The sequence below is a fragment of the Cotesia glomerata genome, linkage group LG3, assembly GCF_020080835.1.
Source record: "Cotesia glomerata isolate CgM1 linkage group LG3, MPM_Cglom_v2.3, whole genome shotgun sequence".
Classification (NCBI taxonomy): domain Eukaryota; kingdom Metazoa; phylum Arthropoda; class Insecta; order Hymenoptera; family Braconidae; genus Cotesia; species Cotesia glomerata.
This window is the reverse complement of record NC_058160.1, coordinates 28,093,126-28,108,187: the sequence shown is the minus strand read 5'-3', so window position 1 is coordinate 28,108,187 and position 15,062 is coordinate 28,093,126. Positions and strand designations below refer to the sequence as shown.

The following is a 15,062-nucleotide window of genomic DNA, read 5'->3' as shown; positions in this document are numbered from 1 at the left end:
AACAAATATTTATTCTAGAGCCGGATATAAAATAACAGTGATTGATAAGTCAGAGAAAGATTGGTGGAAAGGTAAATGTTTGGGTGGCAAAGCTGGTTACTTTCCAAGTGCGTACGTTATGAAAATAGAATCTGGTCAAAAAACGCTCCAAGTTACCCGCAATCTTCAATTAACCGACACCGTGACACTTCTGCGAGACCAAGTAATAATTCAAAAAACTTACAATCTTCTTTTTATTTAATTAACACCAACAATCATAATAATATCAATAATGTTAATAATAATACACAGAAAAAAAAAATTTTTTCTTGAAACAAAAATACCCGCAGATAAAATACCAAAAAAAATATCTCAGCAATTAATTATCGGAGAGAATATCTACAAAAATCTGCCATAATTTTTTGAAAAAAAAATTTTATTTTCTCTTTATATCAATGCGGGTATTTTTTCTGTGGATATTTTTTCATAATAACAATTTTTTTTTTTTTTTCATAGTAAGAAAAAATTCTTTTAATACAATAAAATTTTCTTAAATTTATAAATATTTTTTTGATCCAAAAAAAATTTTTTTTCTCGAGAAAAAAGTTTAGAATTTCTTCTCTCTGTCTAATATTAAAAAAAAATTATAATTGTAATTTAATTTTCAAGATCGTGATCCAAGTAAGCGACGCAGTAGATGGCGTAGCGATGGTCCGATGTGCAGCAGACACCCGTTCATCGGGGCACGTGACCGAAGAAGGTGATGTGCAGTTCCGGGAAGTCCTCTGTCCTACCAAGTACCTGCAGGAGGTGTGACAGCGACGCCAATACACCAGGTCGAGTATGAATTACTACCAATCAATCAGCGAGCGTGTGAGATACCGTCAGTCAACAGTCGCGCAGGATAATTTGATGACGTCCTTTGATACACATGCTAACACCTCGGAAATGTATTATGACTGTTTGCAATGCACCGAGCACTGTCGGCACGCCAGTACCACCAACGACAATATTAACATGAACATCAACGCCCTCGCAAACATCACCTCCACCGACAGAGACAACTCCAGCTTTGTCTTCAAACGCGGAATGGCCAAAGCAAATGTCAACCCCAAGTTCGACGTCAACTACCAACCAAACATGAACATCAATTATCTCAACTGTAATTATTCATCAGATTTCTACGAGCTGAACCGCGAAAAAGTCTGCAGCCAGATCCAGTGCGTGACAACTCCCGCGAGAAAACGGTCCTCCTTAGCCCGTCCCGTCAGAATCCACGACTCTTCAGTGCACAAAAACGTACCCACAGAAATGACCGAGTTTTCTATCGACGAACGTTCGAATCCCGGAGAAACTGCCTACTACACTGGCGGGCTGCCCTTCGATGACCACTCGGGCAGCGAGGACGGCTGGCCAATTCGCCTAAGGCTCGAGGAAATCCTGGAACTCACCTTGTCCAGGAGCAAGAAGTCCAAGAGGATGAAGACCAGAAAGCGCAAGAAGGTTACGCTCACCAGCAAGCACACACACTTCAAAGATACCGAGAGGCTTCTCAAGGTACTTAGCATTAATAATGTGGACCAAGATTGTAGGTACAATGTTAAACGTTGTGCCATTATGTAGTGTGTTGTAATGTTATATTTTCCGTGAAGTAATTTTCTGATTTGGCTTCATGTGATCATATATGGCCACATTAAAATTTTTTGTATGGCCATATATAATCTAATATGTGCATATATATTTTTTTATGAGATCATATATGATCTGATTTTTTCTGATATGAAAAATATTAAAATCAATACATATATGGCACTATATGTCCATATATAATTTTTTTAATATGACTATATATCACTTGATATGTTCTAATATGGAAAATTATATAAATTAAGACATATGAGGCCATATTAAGCCATATATGTCCTTATACATGGCCGGGCATGTCTTGATATGTTGTGATATAAAAATCATTACATGAAACATATCAGGTTATATATGGCATGATATGTCCATATATAATTTTTTAGTATGACTATATATCCCCTGATATATTCTGATATAAAAATTATATAAATTAAGACATATCAAGCCATATATGGCCTGATATGGCAATATATGGCATGATATGTCCATATCTAATTTTTTTAATATGACCATATATCACTTGATATGTTCTGATATGGAAAATTATACAGAGTGTCCCAGAAGTAACGGACGCCATTGTAGCATCTGATAAACAAAATAATTCTGAGACGAAAAGTCTCTAGCCATTTTTTAATCAGACGCATAGATAATTAATTATTAATTAAAATAACGTCCTTTTATGCGTTAGAGAGAGAGCGCTAGTGTCAAGTCAAGTGCGTTCCAACGAAGACGCTTGCACGTGTGAATGTGTAAGTAAATATGTGTGACTACGTTAGCTATAGAAACTAGTTAGTCATACAGTTAGTTGTGTCTTTGTTTGGCACATATTTTACTGGATACTGGCGCTCTCTCTCTAACAAATAAAGAGACGTTATTTTTAATTAATAATTAATTATCTATGCGTTTAATTGAAAAATGGCTAAGGACTTTTCGTCTCAGAATTATTTTTTTCATCAGATGCTACAATGGTGTCCGTGACTTTTGGGACACCCTGTATAAATTAAAATATATGAGGCCATATATGGCCATATTAAGCCATATATGTCCTTATATGTCCTCATATATATGGCCGGGCATGTCTTGATATTTTGTGATATAAAAATCATTTAAATGAAACATATCAGGTTATATATACCAATATATGGCATGATATGTCCATATATAATTTTTTTAGTATCACCTGATATATTCTAATATGGAAAATTATATAAATTAAAACATATCAAGTCATATATGGCCATATCAGGCCATAATAAGCCATATATGTCCTTACATGTCCTCATATATATGGCCGGGCATGTCTTGATATATCCTGATATAAAAATCATTTATATGGAACATATCAGGGCATATATGGCCATATATGGCATGATATGCCTATATATAATTTTTTGGTACGATCATATATCATCTGATATATTCTGATATAAAAATTATATGTATTAAGACATATCAGATTATATATGGCCATATCAGGCCATATTAGGTCTAATATAGCCATATATCTTCTCGTATATATGGCCGGGCATGTCTTGATATGTCCTGATATAAAAATCATTTAGATAAAACATATCAGGTCATATATGGCCAAATAATAAAAATATATGCGCATATCTGGCCATATCAGAAAATTTTTTCATAGATTGTTATTTTTATTATTATTATTGATATTGTTTTAACGAGGCGGCTTCTTATATATTATATATTATTAATTATTATAAATATTATGGTAACTTGTATCATACAGGAAGACGGTTCTTAATATAACGGAATTTATTTAATAGCTCGTAATCCTATTGGGCTTCCGCCAGCACGCTCTTCCTATACTTTAGCTGGTGTCTTAATTATTATTATTATTAGAATTATTATTAGGTATGTATATTTATATTAGGGTGCGCTAAAAATTTTTCTTATCTTTATTTTAGTAATTATGAAAAAAATCTCGAAAGAGATTCTTGGTAATGTGGAAATATTTTTATGATTAGGGAAGAAATTGCAAGATTAAATTCGATCGAAATTTTAAAGATAATTTTTTAATTTAACTTATTTTTGAGAAGGAAAATTAGGAATTGTTTAAGAGAGGGTCCATTATTTATTTACCATAAAAATGGGAAAATTAATTTGTTTGAATTTTGTTTTTTGTGATTGCGAATTTGTTAAAATTTGAAATTTTTTATGACCAAAATAATTATCGAAAAAAATTTTTCACACCCTAAAAAATATACATATTTAATATTTAACATAAATATAACGCATTTCGATCTTTTTCCTATAAAATTTTTAATGTTATTTTTTGTAATTACTTCATCTATAATTAACCACTTTTTGCTCGTAATTGTTTTTACTTAAATAAATTAAACTAATGTATTTTTCAAAGCAAAAACCTCTTAAGAGAATAAACACGAATTTAACATTACCTACTACAAAAACCAGCCTAATAAAAGCCGTCCTTTCGTACTTGCCTGAAAGTCGTAAAACAATTTGTTTTAATGATAAATAACATAAAATAAATTTTTACCAGGATTTTTTCGTTAATTAATAATTAAGTTAATATTTATACAAAACCAAACGACAAACTAACTAAATAAATAAATATATATCTAAAGTACCCATAAAATAAGGTGACCTGGAAAACAGAATGTGTCGTTTTGTTAAAAACAATATTATACAATTATTTATTACTTATTATTCTACCCGTTGCGTGTAATAATTATCGATTACCCATAAGCCATAAAAATAATTTTCACTGCATTTTAACTATAATTACAATTACTTATTATTTTTATAATTTTACCATCCACCTGTGGATAATATGTAATGTTACTTATGAGCGAGAAAGATCGTAATTGCGAGTAATTATTATTAATAGATAAAAAGAAATTTTAATATTTTATTTCGGAACTAATTAATTAATTTAAATGCTTTTATTCTTTAACTATAAAAATTATTCCTTAAATTTTTATGAAAAATTATTTAATAATTTTTGAATTTTTAAATAATTTGGGTAAATATTTAAACTTGAGGTCAATCATTTTAATTTTCATTTTTTTGAACGAAATTTCTATATGATATTAAAGTAAGCTTTCACTTAACAATTTTTTAATTTTATTTAACAAGAAGATTTGTTCAAAAAAATTATTTTAAAAAAATTGCATTTTTTATTTTTTTAAATTTCTAGATGTCAATTTTTTTCTTACTTTTTTTGCCATAATTGGTTTGTTATAAAATTTTTTTAATTATTAAATGTTTGCTACGTTAATTTTCATAATTTTTATTTGATTTTAGTGATATTTTTTTTTAAATACATAAAAAAATTAATAATAAAAAAAAAAAGTTGATTATCAAAATTTTAACAAATTTTACAAATTTTCAAAAAAATTTATAAATTGTTTAGAAAATTGTGATATTCAACTAAAAAAAAAAAAAAAAAAAAAGGTGACTATCAAAATTTAACAAATTTTCAAAAAAATTTATGAATTTTTTAGAAAATTTTGATATTCAATTTTTTTTTTAAATTGTTCTTTTTTTTTATGTACTTTTCAAAAAAAAAATATATAAATAAAAATTAAATAGAAATTTTATCCAAAAACATGAAAGCCAAAATTTTTCCAACTATTGAAGGCAAAAAAGCTATCGAATTTATATTTTTTTCTTTCATAACATTTTTTATCATCGATGCGCCGTAAAAACAAGCAGAATAAAAAAAATAAAAAATGTTAATATTTCATTTAGTTATGTCCCAAAATAGGGTTGACCCTTCTTGTAAATAATTACCATAATTAAAATTTTTTTTGATAAAAAAAACCCCAAAATGAAAAATAAAATAGATAAATTTCTTGATATTTATACAACAAAGAATATAAAATTTGTTAGTATAGAAATAAATGTGCGATATTTTATCTCGTTGACCAGAAAATAAAAAAATGTTATTTATAATTAATAAATAAATTAAACCACTAACTAAAAAAAAAAAATACAGTATGTTACGAGTGCCCTTCCCTTGAAAGTGTATCTATTATAATACAAATATAAAAATCTGAAGTAAGCTATTCCAAATACCACGCCCAGTATTTTCTAAGTATTAATAGAATGTATCACTACACCCAATATTAAATATTATTACTTATTACTGCTAATTGAAAAAATAAAAAATATAAAGATATAAAATGTATACAAGCGTACGCGCACTTATAAATGTCTTTGAATATTTAAAGTATCACTGAGACGATAATTTGTTGGGTGTCGTGTTATTATTTGTAATGATTATGTTGTGTAATAGTTAATAAAATATAAAATATATATATATTAGGTAAATAAATATGAGTGTACTGAGCCACCGCCGAGTGCCATCTTACATTCTAGTATTTAATATATTTATCAAATCATGAATCTAGTCTGTTTGCAATGAATAAAAAAAAACCTTTACATTTGTGACCAGAATAAATGTCAAATTGTTGTTAGTTATTAATTACTATTAATAATAATTAAAATGTATAACACATGAATTTTTGTTTTAATGAATTTAGATCGCACGAAAATTTGTGTAAATATATAAAAAATAAAATAGATAATTTGCAAGTAAAAAATGCGTTAAATATTTTATTAAATTTATTTAAATAAAATACTCTATTTCTAGGTACATAATTAAGAAATGACCTTGTATCTTGTGAACTATTGACATTTTTAAAGATATAAGCTCATCTCGATGTTACACTCATCAAGACCTTTCATTTGAGTACCCACATCAATTTTTCATATATTTTATATATTTATATATATATATTACATATATGTATATATGAAAAATGCATGTAGGTACTCAAATAAAAGCTCTTGATGAGTGGAACATCGGGATGAGGTAATATCTTTAAAAACGTCAATAACTAAGAAATGACATTGAATCTTGTCCTCTAATGACATTTTTAAAGATATAAGCTCACCCCGACATTACACTCATCGAGACCTTTCATTTGAGTACCCACATCAGTTTTTCATATATTTATATATATTACATATATGTATATATGAAAAATTTATTAAAAATACATGTGGGCACTCAAATGAAAGCTCTTGATGAGTGTAACAGCGGGATGAGCTTATATCTTTAAAATCGTCAATAGTTTATAAGATACAAGGTCATTTCTTAATTCTCTACCTTTATCTCTAGATATATAATTCAGAAATGAGTTGTATCTCGTGAACTATTGACATTTTTAAAGATATCAGCTCATCCCGACATTATACTCATCATGACCTTTCATTTGAGTACCCACATCAATTTTTCATATATTTTATGTATTTATATATATGTATATATGAAAAATATATTAAAAATGCATGGGGGTACTCAAATGAAAGCTCTTGATGAGTATATCATCGGGATGAGCTTATATCATTAAAAACGTCAATAGTTAAGAAAGTACAGTGCAATTTAACAAAAGTCATTATTTAGTAAAGCAAAATTTTATTTTGCTATTGGGTTATTAATTACTGTTAATGATAATTAGAGTTTATCTTTAGCAGCAAAAAATAAAATAAAGATAATTTGCAAGTAAAAAATGCGTTAAATATTTTATTAAATTTATTTTAAATAAAGTAAAGTTGTTTTATTTAAAATTTAAAATTATTATTACTTATTGGGTATTAATTACTGTTAATGATAATTAGAGTTTATCTTTAGCAGCGTGGACGATGGGGAATTTATCTCCGGCGCAGATTCCTCGGAAATCGTCGGTGGAAAGATCCCAGATGGCAACGCCGCCGAGACCTTTGGCTTTTGAGTAGCTGGCCTTGTTTCCAGCAGTATCGCGGTCTTCGTACCCGACCCAGATCCCGTCAGCCGACGTTTCGGGGTTGTAGGATTGATACGCGTAGCTTCCGTACTTCTTTGACGGATCACTGACGCGTCTCAGTCTACCCACGTGGCTCTCCGTCAGACGGGTGCAGACTTCACCGTATGACAGGACTCCTGGATTTGCTGTGTGAGGTCCCTCCGCTCCAGGTCCGTCAGCTACTATTGGCGGCACTCCGGAGATTTGGCTTTCTGATGTCAGTTTCCACGTGCGAGCGAACGCTGGGATTCCTATTACGATCTTACCTCCGGGAGTTCCGTGTTCCAGCCAGTATCTGTTATGATTGTTTTATTATTAGTAGACTATGATACAATTGTTTGTTTTTTTTTTTTTTAATTTTCATGAGATAAGAATTATTTTGAAAAATTATTGAAGAAATTAAAAATTATGAAAGAGCTTTCTTTTGGAAATTTTAATTTTTAATTAAAAAAATTTTTATTAAATTTACAGTCTTTTTTTTTTTCAATTAAATGTCAATTCAGAAATTGAAAAAAAAATTTTGATTTTGAAATTTTGTACAAATGAAAAAATGATTACATTACTAGTAATAATTTTTTTATATTTTACAAGAAATTTTACTTATTAAAGATTTTCAAAATAAAATTTGAACAAAAATATTTAAAAATAAAAATTGAACTTAAAAATTTGGAAAAAATATTAAAAAAAAAAAAATTTTTAATAATTTTACAAGAAATTTTACTCCAAAATTCTTTAAATAAAATTTGAACATAAAAATATTTAAAAATAAAAATTAAACTTAAAAATTTTAAATAAAACGATAAAAAAAAGAAATTAATAAAATTGGTAATAATTTTACTTAAAGTTTTTTAAAATAAAATTTGAACATCGAAATATTTAAGAATAAAAATTTGAAATAAATTTTTTTGAAAAATAAAAATAATAAAACTTGTAATAATTTTTTGATATCTCGTAAATTTTCCTTTAAAATAAAAAAAAACAAATTTATAAAAAAAAACTCACCTGACAGAAGCGTCAATATTATCCTGAGGCACACGGTTGTAACTTTCATAAATCGGCGCAGGGTAATCAGCTTCTTTGGGATTTCTTTCAGGTGTTATCTGATCGAAGGCCATCAAATGAACGGCCTCGATGTTGGGAGCAAGAAGTCTTGCGTCATAGTAGACTACAAACAAGAAAATAAAATGATTAGATTAATAAAAAACGAGCTAAGCAAAGGCGTAGTAAATATAAATGAACTGTGGGTGTAATTGAATATCATTGAAAATAATAAGAAGACAATTGTTTTGTTTGTTACGGAAACTTACGGCAATTATTTACAAGTGGGGTCAACCCATGCCGGCCTATATTAATTTTTCTTGATCAAATTTATCAATTTTTTTTTTATTTTTCGTTTTTTTATGTACTTTTCAAAAAAAAATTTTAAAAAACATCAAAAAAAGATAAAATATAAATTTTATCCAAAAACATGAAAGCCAATTTTTTTTCCAACTTTTAAAGGCAAAAAAGCTATCGAAGGGTTATTTTTTCCTTTTACGACATTTTTTATCATAAATGCGCCGTAAAAACAAGCAGAATAAAAAAAAATAAAAAAATGTTAATTTTTCACCTAATTATGGCCTAGTTATGGTTTATCAACAGACTCGATAGAGTCTGGCGCCAAGTTCCGTTCTCAAGCCAGACTACCGAGTGTGTATATACCGTAAGCAGAACGGTTTTTTGAGGTTACAAATTTTTTTTCAAATTTATTTTGATTTTTTATATGATATTTTATAATAGTAGTTCATGCTTTTATTACGCGTATTACTTGATTATTATCAATTATCTTTATAATTTCTATTTAAAATTATTAAAAATAATCAGCACAAACTATAGCGACCCAGATTTTTAGATTTTAACTTTTTTCTTATGTAAAAAGCGGACGGCCAGAGACTAAATAATATAAAGATGCATGCTAATCTTATAATAGATGGGAAACTACAGTGAAAAAAAGATATTTGACAGCTTGCAATTACACACGCCAGGCGGCGCAAGAATAACTTTTACATGAACTATAGCTTAAAGGGGATAGTTTGCCACCGGAAATGTATTAAATTAAAATTGTCAATTTTTATTATAATTACAAAAAATACTGAAATCCGAACAAAAACAGTTTCACTGTAAAAAAATCACGCCAAGTCCACGTTCATAAGACTATTAAGAAAAAAAAATTTTATTTCTTTACAAAAAGATATAAAATAAAAAATTAAAAAATCCAAGTAACCGATATGGTTGTATATGATTTTCGGAAATTAAAAAAAATTTTGTTGCAAATTTAAAAATTAAAAGAAACAATTTTGGAACGTACTTGGTGTACGTCATTGTCTACTTCAATTTTTTTTAAAAGTCCTAGTAGATAGATTTTAGGAATTTCATAAAAAGTGAAATTTTTCGTAACCATGCACACTAAATACGTTCCAATATTGTTTCTTTTAATTTTTAAATTTACAACAAAATTTTTTTTAATTTCCGAAAATCATATACAACCATATCGGTTACTTGGATTTTTTAATTTTTTATTTTATATCTTTTTGTAAAGAAATAAAATTTTTTTTTCTTAATAGTCTTATGAACGTGGACTTGGCGTGATTTTTTTACAGTGAAACTGTTTTTGTTCGGATATAAATAATAGTCAAACTTACTGCTCGCGTTGACGTGGGGCAAGACGGTGAGTGTCAAAGCCTTGTTTCTTGATCTCAATTGAACCTTGAGGTCACGTACCAGGTTCGTGAATCCGTTTCGGTGCTCTTCCTCATGCTCGTCCTTGTATTTTCCGCCTCCAAAGGCTTTCTTAATGTTGTGCCAGACGTTGCCGAACGTGCTGCGTTGCTTCTTAACTTTGGTCTCGGGGAATTCCCAGGCGAGGTCGATTCCGTCAAAGTCGTACTCGGTAACAAGCCTTACCGCGGAGTTTATGAATTTGTTTCGCGCTTCAGGGGTCTCGGTCTACAAATCAAAGTCTGCTTAATATTTGCACTAATTTGAGAAGAGGTTAATTAGTTTGAAACTTACCACAGTCAAATATTTGTGGGTGTCGTAGTCGGGATCGGCGTTACCCCCCACGCTGAGGTAGACTTTAAGATGGGGGTAAGTCTGTCTCAGCTGATTTACAATCCGGTAAAAGGAATATCCTGCTCCGGTATCGAGATTTGGGTGCAGAGGAATCGCTTCAAAGCTATTGGGGTCGATTCCTGCGAATCCGTAGACAAGGTGCGTACAGAAAGGTATTGCTGGTTTTAAATCATCTATTTGGAATTTTCCTGGTCCTAAAAAGTCAAATTATTATCATCATTATTGATTTATTTATTTATTTAAAAGAATTATTTTATGACTGACGCAAAAAATTTCTTTTGAAAAAAATGTAAGAAATTAATTTGTTGAAAATTTTTTTATTTTATTTTTTAGCCGAAGAAATATAAAATTTTTCTCACTTTTTTGTTGAAAAAAATTTTTTTTATTTTTAAAACAACAAATTTAATTAAAAAACTTGCAAATTATCATCCAAAATTGTTTTTTCCAAACCTAGAAAATTTTTTTTCAACGAGGAAGTTCTTGTGATTTTTTATTAATCAAAAAATAAAATTGTTTAAAAATTTTCAACAAATTAATTTCTTATTTCAACATTGTTCATTTTTTTCAAAATAAATTTTTTTCTTTTAGTATAAAATAATTTTTAATAATTATTTATTGATTTAATTTTTATGCCAAGGCAAAATGGCCAAATGACAATAATATACATAAATTTATAATAAAGTACACTTATAACAGGATTAAAAATAGAAAACTGACATCATCAATTTTAAGGAACTTCATAATTTGGAAATTTAATAATATAGATAGAATTCTGCACGCAAATTTTAATTTTTTAATTAAAAATTTTAGATGGCCTATTTGATGTTTATAGTACACTGTCTCGTTCTAGTTTCACAAAAAATTCAAAAGCTTTACTTTAATTATGTGCAATATTTTGGATGAAACTTCATTTATCTAAACTAATATTACAAAGAGGAAAAATTTGATTGTTTGTTTGTTTGTTTGCATTAAATAGGCTCCGAAACTATTAAGCCGATTTGAAAAATTCTTTCTTGGAAAGCTACTTATCTCCGGGTCACATAGGCTATATTATATTTTCAAAAAAATTAGGGATCATTACTATAAAGCTCCAATTTTTGTTAAATATCCGTGCGAACAGCTAATTTATCATAAAATTCATCTAAAACTACGATTTTATTCATAAAAATCAACAATTATAATTATTGGTATTATAAAATAAAAATATAATTTTATACTAATGAAATAAAATTTTTTTAAATTAAATTTATAGTATAAAATTTTCATTGTAAATAAATTTGATGATAAATGGAGTTTCGTCCAAAATATTTTACATTATTAATAAAAATTATTTTAATTCTCTTTATTTTTTGTTTTTATTAACATCAAGAAGAAAGTCTAATAAATATCTCTAAAAAAATTCTCTGTTAAAACAATAATAATACACGGCAAAATATTTATTGAATTTCAATTAATTTATTTTGAATTTTTGACTCTAAAAAATAATTATTATTATTATTTTAAATTATTTCCATCAGTAAAAGCATAGTAGATCAATTTACAAGTTGTAAAGAATATGTATTGATGACATTAGATGTTTGGTACATTGAGTTAATACTTAGCTAGAAGAGTAATAGAGTAATGGAGTAATCTATTTACCTGGACGTTCGAATGAGGTGGAGTTCCAATAACAGACAACCTTGTTGTGTTCATGAGGATCGAGTGCAGCTCCAAGGCTAACTGTGAGTGCGGCAATTACTGCCAGCAACAGCTTCATTTTCTATCTTTATAGAAAAATTCACTATTTTATTTTTTTATTTATTTAACTGTGCAATTATTAATTACTAATTATAAATTATTTTATTTTTTGAAAATTGCTGAAGTATTGTATCGTCAAAAAAGATCACTGATTTAATTGCCCGCACGGAAAAAGTATATATTCTGGAATATATTTTGAAATATATTCCGAATATAACCCGTTTTGCCCGAGGAATATATGGTCATGCACTCACTTGTATTCCGATTTACTCAAAATTTTTCTCTGGTCTATAGTCTGGTCTATCGTCAGATCTATGGTCTGATCCATCGTGTATATACTGAATATATTCAGGTATTTATATACTTTTGAAATATATTCCTTGGGCAAAACGGGCTATATCCGGAATATATTTAGAATATATTTCAAAATATATTCCAGAATATATACTTTTTCCGTGGGAATGTTAATTAATCGGCGGAGTTAATTAAAAAAACTAAATTTTAACTTAAAAAAAAAACTAATAAAACTTTTATTAAATAGAAAATTAATGAAAAAAAATTTTAATTGAATGAAAAGTTTATTTGAAAAGATAAAAATTTCTAGTTTACAAACTTAATAAAATTTCATAAACAATTGTGTAAGAAAAATAAACTTACCAGTGACTTAACTTGTTGAAGGATGAAAATAATTTGACAGAGCAAATTGAACGTCTGTTAAAATGATAGCTCGCCGACGTTAAAACGGGGATTAAAATCGTCCAAGTGGGAAGGATCTGATTAGTCATTACCCTGCCCCTCTCCACCACATATTCTTTGTAACATTTCGAAATTTCTTCATGCGACTTGTGATATATTATATTATTGTATTATACATGCTATGTGTACATAAAGATAGAGAGAATACGTAGAACAAAAATAATAATAATAATAACATATTAATGAACGTGAGGATGTAGAGAAGTAGATAATAGTTCACATCTTGGATCAACCTACACTGGCACACTCGATAATAAACTACTGAGCTAGTACAGTCCCAGTGTTTGATGTTGATAACAAGATTTATAGACGCGTTTAATGTGAAGGGTAGAGGTCACTGGGACTTTAATTCGAATAACAATATTATTACTTTTGTTTAATTGTTTCATTCAATACTTATTTTATTTTTTATTCATTAAGCTTTACAATTTTAATTACTTATTTTATGAAAAATAATTACTCTACACTGAAAATAAAAAGTTTTTTTTATAAAAATGAATATTTTTGAGACAAAAAATTAATTTGCTGAAAATTTTAATCAATTTTATTTCTTAGCTAAAGAAATAAAAATTTTTCTCACCGTAATTTTCTTTTTGAAAAAAAAGTTTTCTAGATTTGAAAAAAAATAATTTTAGAATTTTCATCCAAAATTATTTTTTTTTCAAATCTACAAAACTTTTTTTTCAAAAAGAAAATTACGGTGAGAAAAATTTTTATTTCTTTAGCTAAGAAATAAAATTGTTTAAAATTTCCAGCAATAAAATTTCTTATTAAAACATTGTTCATTTTTTTAAAAAGAAATTTTTACTCTAAAAGTAAAATAATTATTTTTCGTACAATAAAAATGAAATAAAATTGTTTAAAATTTTTAACAAATTAATTTCTTGTTAAAAAAATGTTCATTTTTTCCAAAATAAATTTTTTTCTCAGTGTATGTTGTAATAAGAAATTTTATTGCTGGAAATTTTAAACAATTTTATTTCTTAGCTGAAGAAATAAACATTTTTCTTACAGTAATTTTCTTTTTGAAAAAAAAATTTTCTAGATTTGAAAAAAAAAAATAATTTTGAAAGAAAATTCTGAAGTTGTTTATTTCCAAATCTAGAAATTTTTTTTCCGACAAAAAAATTACTTTGAGAAAAATTTTTATTTCTTCAGCTAAGAAATAAAATTGTTTAAAAATTTTCAACAAATTAATTTCTGATTACAACATTATTCATTTTTTTTAAAATAAATTTTTGCTCTAAGTGTAGAATAATTATTTTTCAAAGAATAATAATGAAATAAAATTGTTTAAAATTTCCAAAAATTTAATTTCTTGTTACAAAAATGTTCATTTTTTCCATAATGAATTTTTTTATCTCAGTGTAATTATTTTTATTTTGTTTTATTTCTTAGAAGAAATCGTTTGGTTGTTTTCGTACATGGTTTATAAACACGAACACTTGAAGAGCCGATTGATCACGAGTATCTGTCTCATCTGTATGCAAATACGGTTTTGTTAATTCCAAGCCAAGGATAACACCATTTTGTCGCATGTTTCGACTTAATGCTTTATTTTTATTATTATTTTATTTTAATTTTCGATTATTTATTTTGTGATAAATACATTTTAAGCTGACTAAAACCTATACTTAATAATAAGTCATTGAGAAAATATTTATTCTCTTAGAAATTTATTTAACATAATCCTGATAATTATAATCTAAAGTAAATGTGTTTGCGATACCAGTTTCGAAGAATGGGAATTTCCAAATGTTTCTATATACGGACTTTCTCATTAAAAAAACAAAAACTTGTATTATAATTTACTGAGACAAAAAAATAATGATAATAATAATAAATAATCATAAGCTGATCTTTCTCTGAATTTGTTATCCATTAAAAATATAAAACGATAACCCTACGTACCAGAAAATATAATATTATCTAACTATTACTTCGAGATAAATGAAAGTAATATATAGGATAAAGTAAATTAAAATAATGTCAATACATTTATGA

At 27.2% G+C, this 15,062-nt stretch overlaps 2 protein-coding genes across 5 annotated transcripts in view; one reads left to right on the top strand and one right to left on the bottom strand.

The window, feature by feature from the left end:
* LOC123262257 overlaps positions 1-1,169 on the top strand; it is a 96,473-nt gene extending 95,304 nt beyond the window's left edge. For all 4 annotated transcript variants that reach the window (XM_044724433.1, XM_044724434.1, XM_044724432.1 and 1 more), the window contains 2 exons: positions 19-202; positions 649-1,169. In XM_044724433.1, coding sequence (XP_044580368.1) covers positions 19-202; positions 649-795 — 331 coding nt within the window. In that variant the 3' untranslated portion in view covers positions 796-1,169. The remainder of the gene's footprint in view (positions 1-18; positions 203-648) is intronic.
* Positions 1,170-7,182: 6,013 nt separating this feature from the next.
* On the bottom strand, positions 7,183-13,090 carry LOC123260707 (chitinase-like protein Idgf4). The gene is made up of 6 exons (XM_044721975.1): positions 12,960-13,090; positions 12,204-12,328; positions 10,506-10,759; positions 10,136-10,439; positions 8,457-8,619; positions 7,183-7,749 (listed from the first exon to the last, which is right to left on the bottom strand). Exons 2-6 carry the CDS (start codon positions 12,319-12,321, stop codon positions 7,287-7,289), a joined length of 1,302 nt encoding a protein of 433 aa, XP_044577910.1. The 5' UTR covers positions 12,322-12,328; positions 12,960-13,090; the 3' UTR covers positions 7,183-7,286.
* Between the last annotated feature and the right edge of the window lie 1,972 nt (positions 13,091-15,062).